A 22,534-nucleotide genomic window follows, 5' to 3' on the forward strand; every position below is an offset into this window, starting at 1 on the left:
TTCCGGCGGCTCAGCACGCCTGGCCGCCCGCTCCGCCCACGGGGAGCCGCGAGGGCCCCGCCCTCTCCAGGGAGGCAGGCGCTCCGGAAAACCCGGAACCCGGACTATGCCGGACTCCCCCACGGCACGCGTGTCCCCAGGGCTGCCAGACCCTGGTCAGCGGCCACCCAGGCGGACCGCCTGCGTTTCCTGACTGTGGTCCCAAGAGACTAGGTGGCCCGCCCAGCTCTTCTGGTGGGGAAGCCCTTTCTCTGTCGTTCATTCGTTCATTTATTCAACTATCTTCTGAGTGCCTAGATCTGCCACACATTGTTACAGGCTCTGGGGAGATACCAGTTATCAAAACGCAGTCCCTGCTTTCTTGGATCTTAATTCTGGCAAAATTAAATAGATAATAATAATGTAGAAAGGGAATATTGCCATTCCAGTAAACAACAAATTGCCTGCCATCAAGCCATCAGCCACTGCAGCCCTCCACTGAGGGGAATTCAGGATGGGGACAAACAGGAAACACTCTGCACTCTGGATACTGGCCCTAGATAGTTAAGATGCGTATCTAAGGAATAATTTCAATGAGCCCAGACTCTTGCATCTTCCCATAGATAGGAAAGCACTAAAATCATTAAGATTTTTTGAGATGTCCGTAGATTAACAGTAATCTTTTTATGTTTGACTACATGTCTTTCTTCAGCAAAAAATCCTATGTATCCTGGCTCCTCCATTACCTCTTCAAAGCAGTTCCTCAGAGCTATCCGAGAGGCTGTCTCCCAGGCTATAGTCCTCAGCAAGTTCCCCAAATGAAACTTAACATGCAGCTTTTAGGTTGTGCACTTTTCTTCAGCCCACGATAAATAGAAAAATAAAGAGATAATCCCCCAAGTGATGGTAAGGGCTATGAAGAAAAAGGAGGCAGCGTGTGGAGAGGGAGATAGGCGATGACTGGAGTTCCTCTTTCTGGTAACAGTGGGCTAGCGTCTTTATATCAACCCACCTCAGGAAACAACAAATTAAAAAATAAAACTCTGGAATACATGCAGAGTATGTGAAGTTCTTAAAGGAATGTATTAATTTGCTAGGGCTGCTACAACAAAATACCACAGACTAGGTTGCTTAAATAACAGAAATTTATTTTCTCACAGTTTTGAAGGCTAAAAGCCCAGGATCCAGGTCTCAGCAGGACTGGTTTCTCCTGAGGCCATTCTGCTTGGCTTACAAATGGCTCCCTTCTCCCTATGACCTCACATGGTCTTTCCTCTGTGTGCTTTCATGCCCCTAGTGTCTCTCTATGTGTCCAATTTTCTTCTTCTTTTCATAAGGACACTTCTTAAAATCTCTTCATATGAAGATTGGATTGGATTAGAGTATACCCCAATGCCTCATTCTAAATTAATCACCTCTTTAAAGTGACCAAGCTTAAACACTTGAATATGTGATTAAATACAGTCACATTCTGAAGTACTGGGGGTTAGGATTCCAACATCTGAATTTTAGGGGGATGCTATTCAGCCCATAGCAAGCTGTCTAAGAGATGGCATGATATTAGGGAATTGCCAGACCAAAAGCTGGAAAGCCAGGATCCAGGGACATGATATGACTTGGAAGATGCCTTTGCTGAGGGTATTTACCTAACTGGAAAATTATAATTTTTCACTTCAGAGAAGAAAAAATAAATAAAATACAGTGTGTGGGGAGTGAAACAGAAGACCCTCTGTATAATAACTGGGACCCCAAAGGGCTATACACTCAGGAGAAGAATGAATTGGAAGTGGAACAGCTTCAGGGGAATTTACAGGCTAGTGTCAAATTGCCTGTCCAAGTCTTGATTTTGGTTTAAGGTGGGCTCTAACTGAGATGCTATCAGATGCCTGGCAAAAACAAATACAAATCCTCTCTGGAGGAAAGCATTATAATTATAGGCCTTAGATTGTTCCTACATGTAAGTTTTTGTAGAAATGGTGAGTACAGAGTTAAAGATAAGCCGGTACACAGGGAAACTAGACTCCTAGTGAGTATTTCAGCAGAAACACAAACAACAGAAATAGACCTACAAAGACAACTGCTTTTGGAATTACCAGATGCAAAGTATAAAACAATTTATGTTTTCTTTGTTTAAAGAAATAAAAGATAACTCAGACAGTTTTGGCAGATACCTGGAAACTATAAAAAGTGATATAACATATTTTAAAAAAACTAAATAGAAACTCTATGACAAAGAAATACAGTAACAAAATTAAGAATTCATTGAATTCTTAATTCAATGAATGGCAGATTAGACATAGATGAATAGAGAATAAATGAAATGGAAGGTAGGTCAGAAGAGATTATCTAGAATGAAGCATTAAGAAACAAAAGGATGAAATATATAGAAGAGAGAATAAGAGACATAGATGTTACAGTGAAAAGATCTAGCATAAGTTTAAGAGGAGAGACAGAGACAGTATTTGAAGAGATAATGGCTAAATATTTTTTAATACCTGTGAAAGCAAACAGATCACAGATGTAAGAAGCCAAATAACTTTCTAATGAGTTAAATAAAAAGAAATCTACACCTAGATACATCATAGTGAAACTGAAAAAAACTAAAGACAAAGAGAAAATCTTAAAAGTGTCTGTGGTAGTTTTAAAATATGCCCATTCCTTCCTCCCTCTCCCCTTGAATGTGAGTCAGACTAACTTCTAAAGAATAAAATGTGGGATTCCCTGGCAGTCCAGTGATTAAGACTCCATGCTTCCACTGCAGGGGGCGTGGGTTAGATCCCTGGTCTTGGAACTAAGATCCCACATGCCATGCAGAGTGGCAAAAAAAAAAAAAAAAAAAAAAAGAGTGGAATGTGGTGGAAGTGACAATATGTGATTTCAGAAGTTAAGTCACAAAAGATTGCCACTTCTGCTTTGCACACTCTTTGATTGCTTGCTCTGAGGAACTTGCCAGCCATTTGAGTTAGCTATCTTGGAAGTGTATCCTTTAGCCCCAACGAAGCCTTCGGATGACTCCAATCTCAGCTGACATCTTACTGCAACTTCATATTGACTGAATTCTGAGCCAGAACCTCCCAACTAAGCAGCCTCTGAATTACTGACTCATTAAAAAATGTGAGATTAAAAAATGTTTATTTTTTTAAGCCATTAACTTTTGGAGTTACTTATTATGCAGATATTCCTAATTAATACAGTGGCAAATTTTGATAACTAGCACAAGCAGCATTGTGACAGCTAACTTATCATCTGTGATAATGGAAGCCAGAAGACAGTGGGATGAAATCTTCAATGTGTTGTGAGGAAATAATTGACAACACAGAATTCAATGCAGAATTTTAAAAAAACTTTCAAGAATAAAGGAGAAATAAAGACATTTTCAGACCAAAAAAATGAGAGAGTTTGCCACCAACAGACTACATTACAGAAAATTTTCAAGGCTGAACTTTAGGCAGAAAGAAAATGATTCCAGACAAAAGGACAAAAATGTAAAAAGGAACAAAGAACAAAGAAAAAAAAATATGTGACTATAAAGGAGCATTAATGATGTAGAGTAAAAATCTTAATAATTTGTGAGGTTAAAAAAATAGATTTGGAGATACAGGGATATATGTATATGTATAGCTGATTCACTTTGTTATAAAGCAGAAACTAACACAGCATTGTAAAGCAATTATACTCCAATAAAGATGTTTAAAGAAAAAGATTTAATATCCAAAAACAATGGCATAGAGATTGGGAAGAGGGTGAATTGAGTTAAAGTATTCTAAGTTAAAGTATTATAGTTAAAGTGCTCTAAGGACTATTGTAGACAAGAGTAGAGGTATTCATTAACATTACATTCTGATAAGTAGAAAATGTATATTGTTAGCCAGTAGACTTATATTACTGAATATGAAAACCTATTATAAAGTTATAGTATCAGTAATTAAGACAATGAGGTAGGTATTGGTGCAAGAATAGATAAACTGACAAAGGAACAAGAGTCCAAATTCAGACCTACATATAGACCATCACCTGATTTAGAAAAAGGGTGGAGGAAAAGAAGATCTTTTAAATAAGTTGGTGATGGGTCAGTTGGACCTTTATATTGACCTCTACTTTACAACATAAACAAAAATCAGTCCTGATGGATTTCAAATCTAAATGTGATAGATAAAACAAAATTTTTTAGAAGAAAGTAGGAGAGTATTTTTACAACCTTGAAATGGGCATAGATTTATTACATGGAATAAAAAGTGCTAAACATAAAGGACAAAATTAATAAGTTAACCCAGATTAAAATCAAGGACCAGAGATATCAGGTATTTTTGGTGAGGGTATAAATTGGTACAACTATTTCAGAAAAGCATTTGGTAGTAGCATTTACTGAAGCTGAACATTATGATCCAGCAATCCTATCCTTTGTTATATAACCAACAGAAATGGATACATGTATTTACCAAAAGACATATACTAGAATGTTCATAGAACATTCTTTATATTAATCCCAAACTGGAAACCACCCAATGCCCATCAGCAGTGGACTGAGCAAATAAATATTGCTATATCATACAATAGAGTACACACAGCAATGAAAATAGAGACTAGAACTACACACAAAAATATTGATGAATCTCACAAATATAGTATTGAGCAAAAGAAGCCAGATACAAAAGAATACATGTAATTCTATTTAAATAAAGTACAAAAACAAGTGAAATTAACCTATGGTGTTAGAAGTTACCTTTTAGAGGATAGTGACTGGAAGGGAGCACTGCTTCTGGATAATTTGTTCTTAACCTAAGAGCTGGTTACACAGATGTGTTTAACATTTTGAAAACTCATTAAGATATTTATCTCTATATATGCACTTTTCTGTATGAGTATCATAATTTAATAAAATTTCTAAAAAATGCATGTTGCAAAGCAGAAATAGACACACAGACGTAAAGAACAAATGTATGGATACCAAGGGGGAAAGGGGTGGGGGGGGAGGAATTGGGAGATTGGGATTGACACATATACACTATTGACACTATGTATAAAATAGACAACTGAGGGGAACCTACTGTATAGCACAGGGAACGCTACTTAATGCACTGTGGTGTCCTAAATGGGAGGGAAATCCAAAAGTGAGGGGATATATGTATATGAATGGCTGATTCATTTTGCTGTGCAGTAGAAGCTAACACAACATTGTAACGCAACTATGCTCCAATAAAACTTAATTTAAAAATTAAAAAATAAAGCATGTTGTAACATTCAGGGTAACCACTAAAAGAACAGAAGTAGAATATCTAACTTCAAACCTAGTAAAGAGGGGGAAAGAAGTGATAATATATAATCAACCCAAAAGAGAACAGCTATAAGTGGGGAGCTATTTTATACAGGGTAACTCAGGAAGATCCCTCTGTTGAGATGCTATTTGACCAGAGACCTGAAAGAAGTCAGGAAATGAGCCACATTTATATCTGGAGAAAGAGCATCTTAGAGAAGGCGAAGGCCCTGAGGTGGGAGCAGGGATGGGCATATGCATGGACCAGCAAGAAATGCTGTATTGCTTGAGGCAAATCATAGTGAGAACATAAGTCATATGGGTACTATCTGGAGAATAAACTGTAGGGGATGCAAGTGTGCAATAACCCATTGTGAAAGAAAATAGTGAACTAGATTAAGTGGCAGCAGTGGGGGTGATGAGAAAAGATATATTTTGAAGATAGAGCCAACAGAATTTTCTGAGGGATTGAGGAGTCAAGATGATTCTGATTGGGCAATTGGATGCTCCCATTTACTGAGACAGGAAATACTGGAAACAGAGCAATTTCAGAAACGGACTTGTTAAATTTGAGATGCCTAATACACATCCAAGAGTCAATTATGCACTGGGAATTAAAAGTCTGAAGTGCTGTTTGGGGTCAGAAACATGAATTCGGGTGTGCAGTGATCTGAATGTGTCCCCTCCAAATTCATATATTGAAATCCAAAATACCCAATTGACAGTAGTTAAGAGGTGGGGCATTGGGAGGCACTTAGGTCAGGGGGGTGGAACCCTCATGAATGAGATTAGTGACCTTAGAAAAGAGCCCACTGGGCTCCCTAGCTCCTTCCACCATGTGAGAACACAGGGAGAAGTCGGTCGTCTGCAACCCAGAAGAGGGCTTTCACCAGAACCTGACCATGCTGCTATCCTGATCTTGGACTTTCAGCCTCCAAAATTGTGAGCAATAAATTTGTGCTATTTATAAGCCACCCAGTCTATGATATTTTTCTTACAGCAACTGGAACAGACTAAGGGTCCATTAGTAACAGACCATTAGTAATGGCGGGAGAGGGAAAGGGAGTTTGTTCTCTGGTGTCTCTTCTTATAAGGGCACTAATTCCATCATGAAGGTCACTCTTATGACCTCATCTAACCCTAATTACCTTCCAAAAGCCCTTCTCCAAATACAATCACATTGGGTGTTAGAGTTTCAACATACATATTTTGAAAAGAAACTTTTAGAAAAATAAAGGTAAATAGAGGAAACTTACCTGTGTTTTGAAATCAACTACATATATTTTCATAAAAATGTCTCATGAGAGAAATTAAAAGACACGTGAATGTCACACACAGCCCAGCTCCTGTCCCAGCAGTTTAACCCATCCAGCATTTCAACTGCTTAGCTGTGCAACCTTGAGCATATCATTTATCCCCTCAGATCTTCAGTGTCTTCATTTATAAAATGGGGGAAAATAATAGTATCCATTTCACAGGAATGATGCCATTCAAATAAGGTCATCTCTGTATATGTACAGAGTGTGTTTGGCACAATCAGTTGAAAGAGGGTGACAAACAATGAGGGGTATTTGGATAATTGACTAGAAATTTGGAAAGCAGAAGCATTTAGATCCTCAATTGCATCAGATGTAAAAACATAAACTCAAAATATAGGAAATAACCTTTTCAGTGATACCAAGACTAACAATAGTCATACAAATAAATTATATATGAAGGGATGAGTTAAACTGGAGTGGGGGGCTGTTGAAGGGGTGGAGCCTGGCTTCCCCCGGGAGAGGGGCTGCACATGCCACCATTCAGTCTCCATTTCAGCCCTGTTTCTTACCCCTGTCTCTTCTGTGTCTGGTGTCTCTGATTCCAGAGCAAATTGTCCTTCTCCAGAGAATAAACTCTAGTCTCCTTTGGGATGAAGGAAGGTGGTAATGTAAACTCTTTTACAAAAACAAAGATAAAGTCATGTAGTTAATCAGCCCTACTTAACTGCATTTTAAACAAATTAACTTAAAAATACCCTTCTGTCTTAAAAGTATGTCAGTTATGATTCACCATTTTTAGAGGCTTATAAATTCTGATCCATTTGCAAAGAAAAAAAAGGAAACGGAAAGGTTTCCTCACCTATAAAATCTAGGTGAGACAGTATAGGAACCGCCTTTCTCTACTGTCATCATAGATACGTAATTCAATTCAGTTCAAATCAAAGCAATTCAACAAATATTTCTTGAGTCCCTACTGTGTGCCAGGCACTATTCTAGGCACTTATGATACACTGGCAAACAAAACAGATCCCTGCTCTCATGGAGCTTACATATTAGTAAGGGGAGACAATAGTAAATAATAAGCATAGTAAATATGTAAATTATCTAGTATGTTAGGTGATATGTGATATGGACAAAGAAAGAATAGAAAAAATTAAGGGGGGGTTGGGAATATTGAAGTTAGGGGGTAAGGGACAGGTTGCAGTATTAAGTAGCATGTTCAGAACAGGCTTTAGTGAAAAGGCAACATTGAGCAAAGATGAGAAGGGAAGGGTAGGATGTCTGAAGGAACAGCTAGTGCAAAAGCTCAATGGCAGGAAGAGGTTGGAGTTCAGAAGAAAGGTCTAGGCTGGGGATGTGAATTTGGCAATTAAACAGAGATAGTATTTTAAGCTATAAGACATTATATGAGATCACTGAGGCAGGGACTCACTGAGGCAGAGAAAATTGATGGTCATGCCTTTCACTAAAAGAAGCAATCAGAGAAACCCAAATTCTTGGGAAATCTAAGACCATAGAAACATGGACAAACATATATAAGGAACAGTGAGCATCCTCACTCTGTCCTCTGCCCATCAAAGTCATACAGGACCTAAGAGTTAGAAGCCAGTTGTTTTTTGTTTTTTTTTTTAAAGTAAATACACTAATAGAAAATATCTAGAGATAATGGTATATATTCTGGATTAACAGCTTTACTTTTGATAGTTCACACAATGCTCAGGCAGTTGAATTGTTTGTTCTTCCATTTAAGAGTAAGAAGATGAACTTGACCAATCTTCAACTATGTTTGGAAGGATGCAGTATTTATAAATACAGTGAAGTACTATGAATCAACTCCTCCACTTCTTCTCTCATACTTCCCTGCCTCAGTTTGGCCCGTGGTCACTTTCTCCCTGGTCCTCTTTGGTGGGCCTCTAGATGTGTTTTTCTGGGGCTATCTCAAAGACCCTCCCACTCAGCAGAAAGCACATTTTTGAATCTAATACTGTACATTTGGCAAATGGAAAGTCAAAAACAATTAAAATGGCAGCCACAAATCTTAATATATCTATCTTCAAAAAAACGTCAATATGTATTAAGGAATTATGGCTTAATTTTCTTACGTGTAATAATGGCATTGCAGTTAAGTCTTAACAGAGTGGTGGTTATCTTTTAGAGATACATCTCAAAGCACTTGTGGATAAACAAAAAAGCATCATTATGAACTAAAGTCTGCATAAATATCTCCATAAATAATTCCTAGGTTTCCACAATAGCATCATAATTGTGATTTAAAAAAATTTTTTTTGCAACAAAATACCAAAGGAATTGGTAAGGAAATAAGATTTTTGGCATAGATATAAACAAACATACAAATTTGACATTAAATGACAGTCCATTGTCAGTATTAATCATTTTACATACTCTATAGCAGGAGTGGCAAACTACAACCCTTGGGCTAAATGCAACTCAAACTTGTCTTTTAAATAAAGTTTATTGGAACACAGCTACACCCATTCATTTGTCAGTGGTTCTCAAGTAGGAACTACCTTGCCCTCCAGGGGACATCTAGCAATGTCTGGGGAAAGTTTTGGTCATCACAATGGATGAGGGGACTACTGGCATCCAGTGGCCAGGGATGCTGCTAAACACCCCACGATGTACAGGATGGCTGCCCATAACAAAGTATCTGGCCCCAAAATATCAGCAGCACCAAGATTGAGATACCCTGATTTATATATTGCCTCTGGATGCTTTTGCACTAAAATGGTAGAGTTGAGTAGTTCTGACAGAGGCCATATGGCCTACAACACCTAACATATTTACTATCTGGCCCTTTATAGAAAAAGTTTGCCAATTCCTCTCTATAGAAAACCATAAAATATAAGTATCTCATGTATAGCACATTATCTATCAAGTCTAGAAAAATCCCTTTAACATTATTTCTTCTAGAAATGAGACAACTGACATTTTTATTTATACCTCTTCTAGCCATATAAAGAGCTATAGTAAAGATTATATTTTATTCTGATTCATTAAAGGGATATTTAAAACAGTGACTCTCAAAACCAATCACAGATCACTGGCCTGTTGTGATGATTTCACTGGCCCACAGTGAAATGAGAAAAATAAAGACAAATTTGGGAGATTTTCATAAAGCTAAGTTAATTCAAATGTAAAGGGCTGTTCTCTATGAATATATCCTTCCTGTATTTTTAAATATTAAAATGCCCTTTCTTTTCTGAAACAATGCAGATAATAGGTAGTTCTTTTTTTAATATGGCAAAATTAATAGTTGTAACATTGGGTCAAACCATTAAAAAATAATTGTTGGTTCTTGAAATCCAAAAGTCAGAAAACCATAGATTTAGAGGTTTTTGCTCCGATTTGGGGATTCTTTGATGTTGAACATATTTCACATATCATTGCTGAAGGTATTTCTTAAATGTGTTTTGCAATGTCGAATGAGTGATGAACTACAGCTGAAGGCTTTTCCACATTCATTACAACCATATGGTTTTTCTCCAGTATGAATTCTCTGATGTTTAGCAAAGGATGAATCATGCCTGAAGGCTTTCCCACAATGACTGCATTTATAAGGTTTCACTCCAGTATGGACTCTTTGATGGATAGAAAGATGTATTCTCTGGCTAAAGGCTTTCCCACATTCCTTACATTTATATGGTCTTTCCCCAGTATGAGTTCTCTGGTGTTGAGTTAGGTATGTGCTGTGGCTGAAGCTTTTACTGCATACATTACAAATATAGGGTTTCACACCAGTATGAATAATCTCATGTTGCCTAAGGTGTCTAACCTGGAAAAATGTTTTTCCACAGTCTTTGCATGTAAAAGGTTTCTCTCTGACATGAGTTCTCAGATGCTGGATCAGCCCAATGCTCTGGCTGAATGCTTTCTCACATACACCACATTCATAGGGTTTCTCCCCAGTATGAATTCTAACATGTTGAGTAAGAGATGATGGATGTCTGAAGGTTTTCCCGCATTCTTTACACTCATAGGGTTTCTCGCCGGTATGGATTCTCTGATGTGGAATAAGGGATGAACTTTGGCTAAAGGCTTTTCCACATTCTTTACATCTGAAAGGTTTCTCTCCAGTATGAATTCTCATGTGTTCTGTAAGATGAATGAGCTGTTTGAAGATTTTTTCACAAATATTACATTCAAAGGTTTTCATTCTTGTATAATTCCTTGAGTGATTAATCAAACCTAAATTGTATCTACTTTTCCTTCTAGATATGTCATATTTATGGTGTCTTTTTCTTGGAGGATCTATTGGTCCTGGAATAACTTTTGAGCACACATTAATACTTTTCACACATCTGTTAGATTCTTGGCCTCTCTCTTGTGTGAGTGTTTTCTTGTGGATCAAGGGGATTTGCCCTGCACCCATTCCTTGGTTCTCCTCGTGGTTTTCTAACTTATGACATTTGGAGTCCCTTCCCACTGTGGAAACCAAGGTGCTTCCTCTTGTGGACCTTTCCATCATCAGGTCGTGGTGTAATTCTTCCCATGAGATGTCACTCTTTAAGATTGACTCTTTGGTTTCTGTTTCATCCTCCAAGTCTGAAAGAAATCCAAAAATATAAATAACTCATATTCACTGACCTTTAAAAAATAAATGGCCACAGTGAGAACAGGAGGGGAAAAAATATATATATATACTAGGTACAGGAGGGTTGGACTGTCTTCAAATAGGATCCTGCCACCTAGAGAGCTGATGTGAAAGTAACAAGGTGGTCAACACAAAGAAGCTGTTAAAAGTATGTAAGGTGACTTTAAAAATTGGGAGGAGTTCATCCATGAGAATTGCAAGAGGAAATGGACTAAGATGAAAGCATCACTGGAAGGGCAAATATCAGAGATAAGACAAGGAGATAAGAGTTCTAACATGATATCATCTCGAGCTTATATTTCTATGACAAAATTTTATTTACTTAGAAAAATTTAAGTATCTCATACTCTGTGCATGTTAAAATAAAACATCAAATAATATAGAAATGCATTCACTGAAAAAGGATAGCCTCTCTCAATCTCATCCCCATTTCCTTTAATCTCTTAGGATTTTGGAATGCATCTGTTCGGACATTTCTCAATAATATACACATGTGAATGTGTGCATTTGTGTATATATGGTCATAAATGTACATTTCTACCCAAAAAAGGGGATCATGGAATACATATAGTTCGGCATCTGGTTTATTTTTTAAGCTCAATTATATGTCTGTACATTTAGATTTATCTCATTCTTATTAACAATTGTACTACATTCTACTTACAAACATATTTGTTTGACTTTACTAAAAAATATTTAGGTTGTCTCTGATTTTTCACTTTGTCATTATATGTAAGTTTGTGTACACTCCTGTCAATGTTTCATAGGATTTACTAAAGAGAAAGTATTGGGTATGAGTATGTGGGCTATCACTGAATATGGGTGCCCCTCCCTGCAAACTCACTGGATTTTTATCAATCTTCATAATTTCTGCCTACATAAGAGGTGAAAAATGATTTCTTAATTTGTGACAAAACATTAATTACACTGTAAACTCTTAAAAGATAGAGAATATTTATTTTATCCGTAGTATACATGACACAGCATTTTTGGATGAGGGAGTTTCCTGGATTTTTACTCTCTATTCCTATCCAACCATTCTGGACCCTGTCATCCTAAAGCACCAATATTTCCAGTTCACGACAAAATCTTAGTCCCCAGAATGTCTAACCTCATTTTAGTAATAGCACATACAAAGTACTTGGTAATAGCTGAATAAATTTTGGAATGGACTCAAAAAGCAAGTAGAGATGTTTGGATTACTTACTATAGGGAATAAGAAGGCATTTAACTTTTCTTTTTAGGGTAAAAAAAAGATAAATGTGATATTTCAAGTGGTCAAATCTGGCAGTAACATTCAAAATGATTCAGAAAGAAAAGGAAGACATCAACAAATGCAACTAGAAATTACAGTAATTGGCATGGGATGATGGGAACCTGACTTAGCAAGGTCAACAGAGATGAAGAGTAGAAGTGGACCTAGCAGGTAATATCAAAGAAAAAACCACGGAGAATGAGGGAAAAACAGAGTAGAAAGCATGATACATTCTTGCTGATACCATGATTTCTAGTCTCAGAGGCTAAAAGAACAGGAGGAGTCAAGATAAGAACTTTGTTTGAGAGAGAAGATAGCTTCTGTTTTTGGATATGCTGGGCTTGAAGTAACAACAGCATGTCTATATAGAGATGTCCCAAACACCAGGGATATGTGAGAATAGAGTTCATATGAACATATATGACAAAGATGAAAATATGGGGAATATAGATGTCAAAGGGATAGTTGAGACCATCATAATGCATTTGTGGGAGTTTGTGCAGAAACAGAACAGCAGTGTAAAAGACAGAGTCTCCTCAGGGATTGTGGCAGAGACTGTTGGCCATTCTGAAATCTCTTCTCCCTACTTCTGGACACACAACTATACTATATTTCTCAATCTTCCTTGAATTTGATTGAGTGAAGTGACAAAGGTCTCCCCCATTAAGTGAATGAGAGTGAAAAGTGATGTTAGCCATTCCAGTCTGGCCCGTAAAAACCACCCAAATGAACCCCTCTGTGCTCTTCTACTGCTGGCCAAACTTAGTTGATGAGGAGGCCCTTGAGGATGATGGAACCACCATGTGGAAGGAATCTCTGTCCCTGAATTGTCAGGGGGAAAAGAACTGTCCACTGAACTAAACAGATCAATACATGAGCAAGAAAGTTCTATTCTGTGTGAGCCAAGCTTTAGAGTCTATATACTATAGTAGTTTAGCTTAGCCTAACAAAGGTGTCAATTATATATCTGCATTAAAAAAGGAGACTGATGAGAAGCATTGAAGAAGCAATAAGGAGATAGAGGAGACAAAAATTATTGAATTAGCTGGTGGAAGGAAAGATACCAAGAAGGTGGTGTGGTCTATATAACCTAATGCTGCCCTGCAGGACAGCACCATAAGAACACAAACTGTGGCAGCTTCCCTGGTGGCGCAGTGGTTAAGAATCCGCCTGACGGGCTTCCCTGGTGGCGCAGTGGTTGAGAGTCCGCCTGCCGGTGCAGGGGACACAGGTTCGTGCCCCGGTCTGGGAAGATCCCACATGCCACGGAGCGGCTGGGCCCGTTAGCCATGGCCGCTGAGCCTGTGCGTCCGGAGCCTGTGCTCCGCAACAGGAGAGGCCACAACAGTGAGAGGCCCGCGTAATGCAAAAAAAAAAAAGAATCCGCCTGACAATGTGGGGGACACGGGTTCGAGCCCTGGTCTGGGAAGATCCCACATGCCGCGGAGCAACTAGGCCCGTGAGCCACAACTACTGAGCCTGCGCGTCTGGAGCCTGTGCTCCGCAGCAAGAGAGGCCGCGACAGTGAGAGGCCCGCGCACCGCGATGAAGAGTGGCCCCCGCTTGCCACAACTAGAGAAAGCCCTTGCGCAGAAACGAAGACCCAACACAGCCAAAAATAAATAAATTTATAAAAAAAAAAAAAAAAAAAAAAAAGTAGGCACAGGACTCGCAGAAGCCAGCTTGGAAAACAGTGTCATTATTACTGTTACATTATTACTGAAGTTGAAGAAGACTATTAAAAGCCATTGGATTTGGTAAGAAGGAATTCTGTAGTGACTTCTCAAAGAGTCATAAATTATCTGAAATAAAAGTTAAATTACACAAGTTAAAAAGAGAATCAGAATTGAAGATATGGTCATAAAATAAGATTTAGGAAAAAATTTTAAATGGAATCATCAGAGAAAGTGAAAGTCAGGATACAATAACATAAGGATCTGGTGAAGGGTATTGTCTTTATGAGGCGAAATCCATGGATAACTGAATGTACAGGAGAAAGAAACTATGATCAGGGTAAGGTTTAGAATGCTGGAGAAAGCAAGAAAACCACAAATGTCAGGTCAGGAGAAATGGTGAAGGCCACTAACCCTGATGAGAAAGGCATCTCTTTTCCTCTGACTCCAAAGAAACTAAAGAGAAGAGGCAAGTGCAGGAAAGGGGGGACAGAGTGGTAATCAGGTTTCTTGTGAGTCTCACCCAGGTGGCTGCAACCTCCCCAGTGGCCTGAAGAAGCCTTTAAGCCGAACTCTCTGGCAAACATGACAAAGGTTCCATCTGCCTTGCTCTTACCTGGACTTGGACCTCCTGAAATCTCTCTCTCCATCAGCCATGGTTCTTCTCCCTTCTCCAACTGGGAAATCACACCAGGTTTGGAAAGCTGATACCCTGCTTGTGAAGAAGAAGAAAACTACATGTGCTGAGGTCAAAGAGGCATCCCAAGAATTTAAAGATAGTTCTTTGTTATTCAGGCCTTCTGAAGGGTAGAGTAGAAAGACCAGAGCAGAAAAGACCACAGCAATCCTGACTTGATGTTCAGAAGGAATTAGAAATCTCTAACACAGAACCCAAAGACCAAGCATACCACTTAACTTAGAAATAAAGATTGTTATTCCAATAGACAGGTTCTAGTTACAAGGGGAACCCATCCTTACCCACTGAGACCAGGTTCCCATAGTTCTCCAGCATCACCTCCCGGTACAGACTCCGGTGAGCAGGGGCCAGCTGCCCCCACTCCTCCTGGGTGAAGTCCACAGATATGTCTTTGAAGGTTAACAGTTCCTAGAACATCAAATATGTTCCTTTTCAGCCAGAGTTAGGAAGTTGTTCTAACCTTGTCTAGATGCTAAGAGATTTTAGCCAAGTTTTCCTGGATACCCTCCTTTTTTTTTTTTTTTTTTTAATGAAAGCAAATCCATCATAGGGTTGGAGAAACACCACTCAGCAGAGATTCTCCTCAGGCTAGACAGGTCTAGTCTATGTCAGTCTGTATGTAAGGACTTAAATTTATGAGGTAGCCTGCCACATGTGGGAGCCCATCTCTGAGGCAGGAAAGGCTAGAAAGAGATCTCTTTGTCATCAAGCCTCTGCCAGTTCCTACGGACACCCTCTTGAAAACTGGCTGATTCTCTGCTGGAGGTTACAAAACAATGCAGGGAGTGTGTAAGCTGTCTTTTCCAACTCACAATTTGGTTGAAGGCAAAATACTCATGAACTATATTAAAGAAGGTCACAGAACAGTATATAGTAATTTAGGTTAAGGACAATAAAAATCAGGAATATTTGAGAAAGGAAAGGGTTCAAAAGGGGCTAAGGCCACAAGAGAAAACGGGGACCCTGGTTGGGCTGAAAGAATTGGTTAAAATGAGAACATTTCGGGATTTCCCTGATGGTCCAGTGGTTAAGAATCTGCCTTCCAATGCAGGGGAAGCAGGCTTGATCCCTGGTCAGGGAACTAAGATCCCACGTGCTGCAGGGCAACTAAGCCTGCGCGCTCTACAGCCCGTGTGCCACAACGAAGAGCCCGCTTGCTGCAAGGAAAGATCCTGTGTGCCACAACTAAGACCCGATGCAGCCAAATAAATAAATTTTTTTAAAAAATGAGAACATTTCAGCATGGATAAGACCCTTAGCTGGGTATTTCTGTTAGTAAAAAAAGTATGTGAGAACAGCACATTTTTAGAGGGAGCACGAATTCTGCCTAGTAAGGAAGATTCCTTGACCAAAGCAGACACTGCATCGTGAGGTACAAGAGCCTGTTATGAATGATCTACACAAATTAAATAACCATTTGGGTTATTTTTTTAAAATATTACCAAATGCAAAGAGAACCCAGAAGCCGGAAGGCTGAGATAATAACAAATTCCTTAAGTATGGAATTAAGACTATTTTAATGCTTTTTATGTATTGTAAATAATTCTGGAATGCATTTTAGGCCTACTAGACACTAGCCTCCATATTTAACTGATGAATTTGAGGAAGGTTAAAGACATGGGACTAAACCCTGTACCATGTGATTTTGGAAGTTATGATCACTCCACTTTAAAACTCTTCTGTTCTCTAATAATATCTCCTTCTATAGTGGTTTTCTCTGATTACTCTCTAATTCTCTTGAGTTTCTCTATGCTTCCGGGGTTTGGCTGTGCAGAGCTTTGCCTGCTAGTGTCACTGGTTTTCTGATGAGCTCATGTATGATACACAGACACTATTAAACTGCTCTTGGAAGTTCTCCTTCCTTTTCTTCTTAGCCTGTTTAGTTTGTGTCCTTTAGGACCTGTCAGTAGCTTCTCTACTCATTTCTCTATCATCTATAATTCTGCTCCAGGACATGACCAAAAATCCTTTCTTAAAGGTCATTAATGAAGTGTATACATCTCCAAGAATATCAGAACCTCTCTGTTCATTTTAAAGTGTTGCTTTAAATATTTTACAATGTTTGTCTTTCCCCTGGATGACATCTTGAGATGCTTAAGGGCAAGAATTATATTATATACTTTTTCTCTCTCTTACACACACACACACACACTCACACACATGATTTTTAAATTTGTTGTATAAATGGCTAGAGATTTGCTAGAAACAAGAGGGTTTCTGAGGAAGGTTACTACAGGTGGGGAAAATGCCTGTGAAATCAATCCATGCAGCCTGGTTTCTAACAGGCTAAGAAAATCCAATCCAGGAAGTCGAGTCAAAGAAAATTGAAGCCAGGGCTCTTAAAATCTGAGAAACAATTTCAAAAAAGTGACAGGAAACTCCAACCTACCTGGGATTCTGCTGTCAGGGACCCAGATGCCACTTCATCCTCAAAACTTTCTCCCCGGGTCTCATCAGCATCCTGAGATAGCAGAACTGGGAAAGGAAAAGAGCTATGAGGTTTGCATCTTCCCAGATCCCCCAAATAGAAAACCTGCCTGCAGACCTGCTGAATCTGGCCCCTCTCTCAATACATTCAATACAATGAGGGACATTCAGAGCAACTCAAGAGCAGGCTGGCGCCTCCTTAATGAGGAGGATCTGCAGTGCGTTGATCGGGGGATTGTTTCCCAATGGCCAACGCTAGTCCAAAAGCACAGACCTAACAGGCCATTCCTTTGTACAAAAATCCTCAAAGGTTCCCCACTTTCAGGAAAGAAAAATCCACTTTACCATAGACTTCAAGATCCTCCACAACCAGTCCAAAACTGCTTCTTCAAGTATTACCTGCCTCTAAACACCATCCTTCATCCTCTGGACACACCCACCACATAATCCTATTCACCATTCTTTGAACATACCTGGATAGCACCCACCTCAGTACTTTCCCCCAAGTCCTACTCGGTGAAAAACTGAGGTATCCTTCTAGACCAGTTTTTTTTTTTTTTTTTTCTAGACCAGTTTGAGTGAAGTTTTCTCAGAGCCCCTTAATGAGAGGAAAGCTTCCTCTCCCCTGAATTGCTCCAAAGCTTTTTTAAAAAATTAATTTATTTAATTTTGGCTGCATTGGGTCCTCATTGCTGCGCGCGGGCTTTCTCTAGTTACGGCGAGTGGGGGCTACTCTTCGTTGCGGTGCGCGGGCTTCTCATTGCAGTGGCTTCTCTTGTTGCGGAGCATGGGCTCTAGGCACGCAGGCTTCAGTAGTGGTGGCTCGTGGGCTCTAGAGCACAGGCTCAGTAGTTGCGGCACACGGGCTTAGTTGCTCCGTGGCATGTGGGATCTTCCCTGACCAGGGCTCGAACCTGTGTACCCTGCATTAGCAGGCGGATTCTTAACCACTGCGCCACCAGGGAAGCCCCAAAGCTTGGTTTTTATCTCTACTCTGGTATCTATCTCAGGCTGCCTCCTATTATATTTATTTTTATACTTATCACTGTCAATTGAGTATTAGTATGAGTATATGCATAGAAACTGTATCTGGTTCATTTTTTCCCATCTGCTACTTAAACACAACTAAATTATGCCAGGCTGCTAGAATTCAAGAAATACTGGCTGAAATTTGACATATTAAAAATATGAACTAGCAATTAAGGCACATGAATTATTGTCCTTGTATTTTCCCCTTAACTTTTTATCATGAATATTGAACACTCATATATCTAACACATTAAATGATTGTTAACATTTGCCATATTTGTTTCATCTATCTATATTTTTTCTGAACCATTTCAAAGTTGCAGAAATTATGATACTTCCTCCCTAAGTACTTCAAAGAGTCTTCTCCTGCATAACCATGATACCAATTATCACACTTCAGAGAGTTAACAATAATTCCATAGGATCATCTAAATATTCAGTCCATATTCAGATTTCCTCAATTGTTCCCAAACTGTCTTTTATCCTAGAGTTTTTCCAATTAAGGCTCACACATTTTAAGTGGTTATTAGTCAAAGTCTCTCTTACTCTAGACAGTACTTGCCTTTCCTTCATGACACTGGCATCGACTTACTGTATCCTCATGGTGGGGTTTCTCTTATTTCTCCATCCCCTGTATTTTCTTTAAACCAGAAGTTCAGCCTTTAAGATTACTTTGGATCAGGTTAAACATTTTAGGAAACATTTCAGGCAGGGATTCTTCATGGGTGATACCATGTGCTTTATATTACGTCACCCAGAAGGCACAAAATGTCAGGTTATCCCATCATTGGGACACTTGGTTAAGATAGTGATCACTAGGACCTCCCTGGTGGTGCAGTGGTTAAGAATCCATCTGCCAATGCAGGGGACACGGGTTCAAGCCCTGGCCCGGGAATATCCCACATGCTGCAGAGCAACTAAGCCCATGTGTCACAACTACTGAGCCTGTGCTCTAGAGCCCGCAAGCCACAACTACTGAAGCCCGTACGCCTAGAGCCCGTGCTCCGCAACAAGAGAAGCCACTGCAATGAGAAGCCCGCGCACCTCAACGAAGAATAGCCCCGGTCGCCACAACTAGAGAAAGCCCGGGCGCAGCAACGAAGACCCAACGCAGCCAAATATAAATACAGTTATAAAAAAACAAAAGATAGTGACCACTAGATCTCGTCACTGAAAAAGTATGTCCTTTCCCTGGCATTTAGCAAGTGATTTGTGGGGGCCATACCTTGACACCATGTGAATATCCTATTCCCTACAAACCTTCCAATTACTTCATTTACAGTAAAATATTCTATCATTCTTTCTACATTTATTATTGGCAGGTATTCTCTGAAAAGGATGTAAAAAGCAAGGTAAATGCATCCTTCATTCCCATAAAAATCTATTTTCAACATAAGAAATCAGTGTATTAATCACTTCCAATGTGGCAGATGAGTTTTCTCCCCCCCTTCTCTGTTATATTTATTTATTTTGGGGGGGTTCCTAAATTCTTTTTCATTTTTAAAAATTTTTATTGGGGTATAGTTGCTTTACAATGTTGTGTTAGTTTCTGCTGTACAGCAAAGTGAATCAGTAATACATATACATATATCCACTCTTTTTTAGTCCCTTCCTATTTAGGTCACCACAGAGCATTGAGTAGAGTTCCCTGTGCTATACAGAGTAGGTTCTCATTAGTTTTCCATTTTATAAATAGTAGTGTATATTTGTCAATCCCGATCTCCCAATTCATCCTATCCCCTCTTCCCCCCTTGATAACCATAAGTTTATTTTCTACATCTGTGACTCTTTCTCTATTTTAAGTGTCATCATGAATGTGTGGAATTTTACTTATTTAAGGTGTTACAATCAATCTGGACACTTAGGACTTCCCTGGTGGCGCAGTGGTTAAGAATCCGCCTGCCAATGCAGGGGAAACGGGTTCGAGCCCTGGTCCAGGAAGATCCCACATGCCGCAGAGCAACTAAGCCCGTGCATCACAACTACTGAGCCTGCACTCTAGAGCCCACGAGCCACAGCTACTGAAGCCCATGCTCTGCAACAAGAGAAGCCACCGCAATGAGAAGCCCGCGCACTGCAACGAAGAGTGACCCCCGTTCGCTACAACTAGAGAAAGCCTGCGCCCAGCAACGAAGACCCAGCGCAGCCAAAAATAAAATAAATAAAATAATAAATAAATAAATAAAAGGCCCTTAAAAAAAAAAAGCTGGACACGTAAACTGTCCGCAATTTGAACCGGGCTTCTGCATCCTTCTGGTAGACGTCCATTGGTCTTTGAGCTCTTCCTTGCTATTCTAGCACAAGATACTCCGGTCTCACCTGGTACTTTCCCTACTGCCTTCTACTTCTGACCTACCCACCCAATACCTGGACAGGTCATTCATTTGATTCACATTTCCTCACTGTAAAATAAGGAAAATCAGGCAAGTCCTCCCGGCCCCACGCACCCATGGGGAAGATAAAAAGAAATAACATACACAGCCCTGACACTGAAATATTAGTTTTAGTCTGAACTAACCACTACTACTTGGGAAAACCCCAAGCCAGGAGCAATAATCAAGAACTCCAGAGACCTTTTACCTAAGCAGATGCTTCTGCTCAGGTGCCCACTTTCCTTCCCACCCTAGACGATGCTGCTTTGCCTCCCTCCCACCCAGCAGTCTATTCTCACCTTCTCCTTCAAACATCTTAGTCACGTCCTCCCACAGGGGCGCCCCCTCCGTGGCCTTCTTTGGATGGTGCAACTTCACCCAGGTGCTGGCCTCGACGGGCAGGGTGATTAGGAGTCTCTGAAGCATGATAACTTCGGCGCTCCTTTCTGGCGAACTGTACCTCAGCTCACAGGGCAGAGAGTCCTGACTGGGCTTGTCCACTTTTTATGAGGAAACTGCCGGAAACTGACGGGAGGCTTCACAGTTGCACAGGTGTCCTCCACTCTCAGGAACCCGGCGAACATACAGCACCAAAATCCGGAGTCTGGACCTTTTTACTCCCTAGGCTCTCAGAAACACCTCCCATCCTTGGGCTCCATCTGTCTCCTCAGCAGGCAGCGGGAGGCTCCAGACGTTTATTCTAAATCGCCAAGTCTACAGGCCCCTAGCCATGCTGTTTAGAAAACATCAGAGTCAGCAAAAGGATCCGGAAAGTTCAATCACATGGTCAGAATTCTAGAACTTGCACCAATCACTGAACATTGTTTACAAAAGATACATGGAGACCGTGGATATATACAGAACATATGGTCCAAAACACCGTGCTGGGGTCATGAAGCATAAAAGGATAAATAAAACCCAATTCTTTGTTTTAGGCAGCACTAGGTTTAAAGTAGTCTGAGATTTGGAATCAAAAAGGATCTGGCTTTGAATCCCAGCTCCCTCCCTTGCCGGCTGCGGCAAATCCCGTAACCCCGCTAATCCAGTTTCCTCCTCCCGAAATGGAGAGGATAAACCTTTTCTCCAGGGCTGAACCGCCCGGCCCTGCCCTCGCAGCCTTTGTCTGAGCCGACTCTGGGGCGCGGGGCACACTGCGCGCCACTGGTGACAGCGGGTGGGGCCGAGGCGGCGCTACCCGGCTTGTCCCCTCCCCAGACCCAGGGGAGCCCTGGCTCACCCCTCTCACCAGCTCGGGCCGCACGCCCTAGCCCTCCCGCCGCGACGGACCGGTCTCCGCGCAGTGCCAAGATGCCCCACGTAGCGCAGCCCGGCCGGTGCGCCTGCGCGGCAGCAGCCTCCGCGCGCGGTTCCCGGCGTCCTGCGGGGCAGCCTGCCAGCTCGCCGGTGCCTCCCGGGATGCGCCCTGGGATACTGTCCCATCACTCTCCGTTTGCACGCAGCTCGAGACCCGAACCCAGGGAGAAGCAGCCTGCTCCTGCGGAAGGAAACAAAGCCTGTGTTCCCGTCCCCGCCGAGACTACTGAATAGAACCGGCTCCCCTCTGACAGGCATAGATGTGTGTATGTTTCCGCCGGGAGATTTGAAACGCTTGACAAAGGGAAACATCTGTATCTCTTTTTTGTCGAAACAACATTGGTGTAAAAGAATCCATACCACTTTCACTTAATATGTACGTGGAAAAGACTGAAAGTGGAATGGAATCCAGTGTTTCATTAAAAGAATACCACGGTCAGGTAGTTGTTTGTCCTAGTATTCAATAAGTTCTTACGTTAATTGCTTTCCTTATATTTCTAAAATGCCACAAAATAACTGTTACCGGTAATCTCACCAAGCAGAGTAACCATTGCTAACATTTGGTGCACAGACACCTACACGCACACAATTTTTAAAATGCATTTTTATGTATTTTCTGCAAAACGATTATACTGTAATGCTGTTTTATTTTCTACATCAATA

The 22,534-nt window shown here is 40.4% G+C and overlaps 1 protein-coding gene and 1 non-coding gene across 2 annotated transcripts; both read right to left on the reverse strand.

Annotated features, from left to right (window-relative positions):
* Positions 1-8,874: 8,874 nt before the first annotated feature.
* ZFP69B (ZFP69 zinc finger protein B) lies at positions 8,875-21,885 on the reverse strand. The gene is made up of 6 exons (XM_060142674.1): positions 21,795-21,885; positions 20,857-21,290; positions 17,119-17,204; positions 15,011-15,137; positions 14,649-14,744; positions 8,875-11,055 (listed from the first exon to the last, which is right to left on the reverse strand). The coding sequence occupies exons 2-6, from the start codon at positions 20,981-20,983 to the stop codon at positions 9,887-9,889; spliced, it is 1,605 nt and encodes a 534-aa protein (XP_059998657.1). The 5' UTR covers positions 20,984-21,290; positions 21,795-21,885; the 3' UTR covers positions 8,875-9,886.
* Positions 15,380-15,475, reverse strand: LOC132516613 (small nucleolar RNA SNORA12). Its single transcript, XR_009539432.1, has one exon. It is a non-coding gene; the product is annotated as a small nucleolar RNA SNORA12 (small nucleolar RNA).
* Positions 21,886-22,534: the final 649 nt, after the last annotated feature.

Source organism: Lagenorhynchus albirostris, chromosome 2 (assembly GCF_949774975.1).
Source record: "Lagenorhynchus albirostris chromosome 2, mLagAlb1.1, whole genome shotgun sequence".
Lineage (NCBI taxonomy): Eukaryota > Metazoa > Chordata > Mammalia > Artiodactyla > Delphinidae > Lagenorhynchus > Lagenorhynchus albirostris.